Source organism: Barbus barbus, assembly GCF_936440315.1.
Source record: "Barbus barbus genome assembly, chromosome: 23".
In the NCBI taxonomy this organism is placed as follows: Eukaryota; Metazoa; Chordata; class Actinopteri; order Cypriniformes; family Cyprinidae; genus Barbus; species Barbus barbus.
Genome location: NC_136751.1, coordinates 12,967,857 through 12,974,368, shown reverse-complemented (window position 1 = coordinate 12,974,368; position 6,512 = coordinate 12,967,857). Strand labels below are relative to the sequence as shown.

The window sequence follows — 6,512 nt, the reverse complement described above, 5'->3', positions numbered from 1 at the left end:
TGGTGGTTGAGGAAAGAGCCCCCCACATGATTGTAAAGCGCTTTGGGTGTACAGCAATACACAATAAAGCACTATATAAATGCATCATTCATTCATTCATTCATTCATTACGAGAAACTAAGTCATTATTACGAGAAACTAAATCATTATTACGAGAAAGTTTCTCATTATTACGAGAAACTAAGTCACTATTATGAGAAACTAAGTCATTATTATGAGAAATTTCTCAATATACCAAGTCATAATTATGAGAAAGTATCTCATTATTATGACTTACAGAATTAACGGGCTTCCATATATATTTGTAGGCAATTATATGGATGAAAATTGATGATAAGTGCATTTTTCATTTGGAAAAAACCCCCCAAAAAAACATGTGCACATGCCCTGAAAGTGAAAACATGGTCTCCATTCCACTTTTAGACATGCACTTGTCAATTTTCCTAAGCACCCTGCCATTTTGAAGTGTGTTCCACTTGGTGTGAAGTGGACAAGGGAAGTTTATATGGACAGACCCTCAGGCTTCGACCCCTCGATTTTGACAGAGGGAGTCAGTCTACTCAATATGTACACTTCAGGTCGCTCCATAGACCACAATGCAACATGATTATAACGTCATCACAGATCACATTTAATTTATTCCCACCCCATACAACTCTATAATATAAATATGTAAATAAAAAATCAACTCCATAGGGGACTCCAAGTGACCAAGGGCTTAGGACATATCGATTCAACCCATTGCATGAGTTCCACCAGTAGTAGGCACTCATGCAACGTAATCAGTGATGTACATCCAAATAAACAATATGGAGGGAAGTTAGCGAGTGAAAGGCATAAAAAAATTAACTGATTCATTGATTAGTATTTGAGTTCTCCTCCTATGAGATAGCATTGATCAGTTTAATGGGTGTCATTTTATAAAAAAAAAAAATAATTGGGCTATGTTGCCTGCAGGCAACACAGTGCCATAGAGAGTAAAATAATTGGGAACTGGGAAAATTCTGACAAGCTGTGTCGGACAAGGGCCGGGCTAGGGCTTTACTCTAGTGGGCCTTTCCTTGATGTTTTGATGTCCTTGAGCTGTCGTCTGAGAACTTTGCATTCTTTGTGGAGATTATATGGAGATAATGTTAACTTTGTCCTTCTACTGTGTTAAAATCAAAAGTCATTTAGTAAAAGAAAAACAGCAGGAACAGAAGAAAGCATGGTTTAATAACTAGTCAACTTCTATAGGTCATATTAATATTTTTTTCTAAGATAAGAGTGAATTTTGCACACATACAGACTGTAAACATTAACGCTGGAACATTGTAGTACAAGCTAGAGTTATATTAGCTATATATAATACTATTTTTTCATCATATGCTTTTTGTCATTTCTCTCAGGTTTCAGTAATACAACATAACATTTAGGAGCAAATACACAAAGCAAGAGACCAAATGCAGAAGCTAGAATAGCAAAGACATGGACAGCAACCATATACTTTCCACGAGAGCTCACATAAACTGGAATGAAGGTTATCCACACAGCAAAAAATATAAGCATGCTGAATGTGATAAATTTAGCTTCATTAAAGTTGTCTGGTAATTTTCTGGCCAAAAAGGCTAATAAGAAGCACAAAGAAGCTAGGAAGCCAATATATCCTAGCACACACCAAAATCCAACTTCAGATCCGACAGCACATTCAACAATTATAGTTGCACTTAAGAACTTGGTGTTGTATGACGCAACAGGAGGCGTAGTTGTTAACCATATAATGCAAATAATTGCTTGCACCAAAGTGCACAAGATTACACTCGATCTTTGTTTGGCAGGGCCAAACCACTTCATGACATTACTGCCAGGGAGGGTGGCTCTGAAAGCCATTAAAACTACAACAGTTTTTGCCAAGATGCATGAAATACATAGAGTAAAGCTTATTCCAAAGGCTGGATACCGAATCTGACATAACCAGTCAGTGGGCTTCCCTATAAATGTTAGGCCAATCAGAAAGCAAGCGCAGAGGAACAGGAGGAGAAGGAAACTTAACTCTATATTGTTTCCCCGTATAACTGGTGTCTTCCTGTACATTACAAACACACCAATCACTGCTAATGCTGTACAGGCTCCAAATGCTGAAAATGCCCATAGAATTATTCCCAAGGGCTCCTGAAAGGACAAAAACTCTAAAGTTTTAGGAATACACTGGTCTTGGGCTTGGTTTGGCCATGTTTCCCTTGAACATGTCAGGCAGTCAATTGAGTCTGTGGAAACATTGGGGAAAAAGGGGAGCATAAAACACCAAATTTCCTTTCTTCTCAGAATACCATTAAGTGAGGAGTTGTGAAGAAATTCACACCTGTTTGATTACTGATCTCTCCCTCAGCACATGGTATACAGTCAAAGCAGCAGACAGGCTTTCCTTTTTGCCTAGCCTTCCTGGAGCCTGGAAGACAACTTTGACTGCACAATGAATCTGGTGCCTAATGACCACAGCAAAAGAGGCAATAGAAAGTAAAAAAAATACTATATACATATTTATACACTATGTACTATAATACATAGTCTGTACTTTTTGAGAGTGCATTTCACTACATTCTTTCTATGCATAATGTGTACACGAATATCTAAAAAAAAAAAAAAAGATTAAAAATGTACAAGGATAATCAAAATCAGGGGATTTAAAATGCTACTGGAGGGCCACCTTTCCAACAGTTACAACCATCTTCAACACACCTGGCTGAAAGTATCTGGTTCATCCATGGGACTGTCACAGTACCCACACTTGCAGTGTTTGCACTTGGCCACTTGTCTACTTACAACATGTATTTCCTGAATTTGGTTCAAGTATGGTGGTGGTTGAGGAGAGACCCCCCCCCCCCCCCCCCCCCACATGATCGTAAAGCGCTTTGGGTGTACAGCAATACACAATAAAGCGCTATATAAATGCATCATTCATTCATTCATTCATTCATTCAAGTATTCAAGTTGGCATGATTCAAGTATGCCTCATTAAACAATGAGACACACAGTTGTGAAAAATGTAAGCTTAATTTAGTCAATTTGATTTTCAATATTTTAAAATAAACACAGCAATTGTGGTGCTTCTAATTAAGTGAACAAAAAGTAGTTTCAAAAGTAAAAAAAAACATCTTTGCACCAACAAATTGTGCAGCACTCTACTAAATTATATCCATCCATTTTTCAAACTGCTCTATTGGAGGGTTGGAGCCTATTCCAATGTCTCGGGCCACAGGCAAGGACTTTCTTGCTTTGAGGGAACAGCACTACCCACTGAATTATTGGGCTGCCTTACCAAATGAAATCCAATCTAATTAAATTTATACTGGCAAGTTATATATATATATATATATATATATATATAATTTTTTATTTTTTTTTATAACATCTCATAATTTCAGGGCATGTGAATTACTTCAAATGGAATTTGAGTTGAGGGTAAACTTTGCAGGACATTGGCCCTCCAGGAGCGGGATTGGATGTATATATTATCAGTGTAAAATTACACATGGATAAATATATTCACATGTGTACACACAATTAAATCAACAATGCATTTCCAGTTACAATTATGAAACTGTATTCTTCTTAGTTCAGCCATTAACTTTAAGTAGAGTTGAAGACAAAGCAAACATAGTAAGCAATATCTGGTAATGACTGGGATGGCACACACCTTCTCTCCTCTGTGCCACATAATTACTGGTTCATTTATTGCTAGGTCTTTGTCATCTTCGAGGGAGGCATCATAGAATCCCACCCTCACTAACTGAAGGGAGCCATCAGACTCTCTTTGCCAGTTCATGAGGTCATAGGATGCAATTGGATCACCGTTTTCATCAAATCTGACCTCTTCTCCTAATGTTGTGAAGTGTGTTTGTTTCATATAGTGCAGGAGCTTAACAGCATAATGCAAAGAAAAGCAAACACATTAAAATACATAAATGTACATTTAGAGATTATTCCCTTCATATAATTGAATAATTGCTTTAATATTTGTACACTGTATGATAATTAATTTTAAGCATATTACTGGGGGAGAACGTAAAATAAAAAGTAACACACACCTGCTGTGGCAGAATAGGATACAGACTCCCACATGTCCCATTCTGAAAGGGGCCTTTTCCTGGTTCACATGTGCTCATATCATGTAGTGCATGTGCTATGAGATACACAGCCTTATAAACATTGTAGGAGACTCTGAGTTGTGAGACATCTGAATATGGAGTGTATACATCATCCAAACTCTCACTGCCATCGCAAGGTGGCCAGTTCTGTGGCTCTTCTCCATGTACATGTGTATTTAAGGACTCATTCAGCCGGCAACGGAAAGTCTCTTCCCAAAACTCAGAGAGAAAATGTGACTTCTGAGCAACAGAAACATTTACTCTTCTGAGGTAACTGCCAATATGTGGGATATCAGCTCTTCGTATGGCAAACCCTAATGTTCCCATTAACAAATCACCAAAATCATCCCAGAGGGCTTTTGATGTGGCCCAGGCCTCACTGGCAATCCACTGAAGATGAGTGACATTTTGTCGTCTGCACTCTTTTAAGATACCGTGCAAATAAGAGTCCACAGTGAAGCTTATTATGACTGTGGCAGAAGAAGATTTTAAAATCTTTACAAGTTCCTCAGCTGCATCTTGCGTCAGTGCAACAGGATAAAGCTGGACATAAGCAGGACAAATATTAAAATTTTCAGACTCTTTTAAGAAGAGCTGGATGGCAAACCGAGCATAGTCTGTATCCACACCGATCACCCCGACCCATGTCCATTGAAAATAATGGACAAGTTTTACCAAAGCTTTAATCTGAAATAAATCACTTGGCATTGTCCGCATGAATGCTGGAAACTCTCTCTTGTCACTGAGACACGAACAGGATGCAAAGTAGCTCACCTAAAATATGAAAACACAAAATTTCGGTAAATTAGCAATGCAATAAAATTAAAAGGAACTATTGAGATATAACTATTGTGTATGGACCTAAATGTTCAATATATACTATAATAAATGAAAATTAAATGCAAATTTATGCGTATGTAAAAATATGGGTAACACTTTACTTGAAGGGGTGTGCATAAGACTGACATGACACCTTCATAATCATGACATGACACGTCATGAATATGAAGGAGGTTTTATGCATGTTTATGACAACTGTCATCAAGTGTCATTCACTCAGTTATGTCATTTTTAATGCAAAGATGACATTATTTGACCTGACCCTACCCTTACCCCTAACCCTAGCCCATAACAAAGACATCTCAAAAAATGTCATCTTTGCATTTAAAATTATATAACTGAGCGAATGACACTTAATGACAGTTGTCATAAACATGCATAAAAAACCTTAATATTCATGACATGTGTCATGTCATGATTATGAAGGTGTCTTGTCAGTCTTATGCACACCCCTTCAAGTAAAGTGTAACCAAAATATGTATATATTTGAACGTAAGTGAATTTAAATGATAGGCTACAGTAACATTATCCATCATATCAATACATCATCACAATATTTATTAGCAATACAAAACATTTTTTTTGCTGATGTCTAAATATATTTTTACTAAAGGTATTTTGAAGGAGCCTAGACTTCTCAGAACAGCCATAGATATGCCTGATGATGCTTCTCCCACGATTACAGGGCTCGGCTCCTTTTGTGTGTCTTCACAGCTTTGTTCACTGCTCTTCTCTGGCTGTCCATTGACCAGGAGAAGAGACCTCTTCACAGATACAGGTATGTCATCACCACTGTCTTTGATGTGGTAGCCCAGAGATAGGTTTGGCAAAAGGTCTTGCCGCTGATTTATTTCTCTTACAGCAAATATCATTGTCTGCATCCACCTCAGGGCTCGAGGGGTAAAGCTGCAACAGATTTCACACACTTAATGATTTACATAACTGTAATACGACAAGTAAAAATTCCAGACAGTTGATTTAACAATTTCTAAACACACACATATGCATGTAAGATTTTTGTTACACAGCATTTATAAGGCGACAAAAAATGTAACACACAATTTATACTTAGTTGGTTTAGGTTTGGTCCTAAAAGAAGAAATCGATGCTATTGGACTGAAATGCAAAGGAAAGAGCCCTCCCAAAACCACATCTCCCTGCTGGTAAAAAGTGTATGTGTCCTCATCTCCCTGATAGATGCACTTATTCTTGCTTTTATACTGACTCTGAACACCAATGCACATCAGAAACCAAACTGTGAGGAGAGCAGCATATAGTAGTGCCATAATTCATACAGACAAATAAATCTGGTGAGTACAGAATTTATAAACAATCTGTGACTGAGGGATGGCCTTAACATTTCATGAGGGAACACACAAGCCAATAGCATATGCAACGCCTGTATCTTTTATGTACCACGAGACTGTGAATGCAATCACTTCTCTGAGCAAAAAGTAATGAACACCTGCTCTAAATTCAGACCACTGTAACTGGCAGGAGCATAAGTAACAGCAATGATCTACATATACTTAATTACATCATTAT

The 6,512-nt window shown here is 37.5% G+C and overlaps 1 protein-coding gene across 1 annotated transcript; it reads right to left on the bottom strand.

Moving 5' to 3' along the window:
- Nucleotides 1-1,350: 1,350 nt before the first annotated feature.
- Nucleotides 1,351-6,253, bottom strand: LOC306843134 (extracellular calcium-sensing receptor-like; the record flags this gene model as incomplete). Its single annotated transcript, XM_079374425.1, has 6 exons — nucleotides 1,351-2,246; nucleotides 2,342-2,465; nucleotides 3,677-3,898; nucleotides 4,068-4,901; nucleotides 5,576-5,873; nucleotides 6,027-6,253. The coding sequence occupies 6 exons, from the start codon at nucleotides 6,251-6,253 to the stop codon at nucleotides 1,351-1,353; spliced, it is 2,601 nt and encodes an 866-aa protein (XP_079230551.1).
- Between the last annotated feature and the right edge of the window lie 259 nt (nucleotides 6,254-6,512).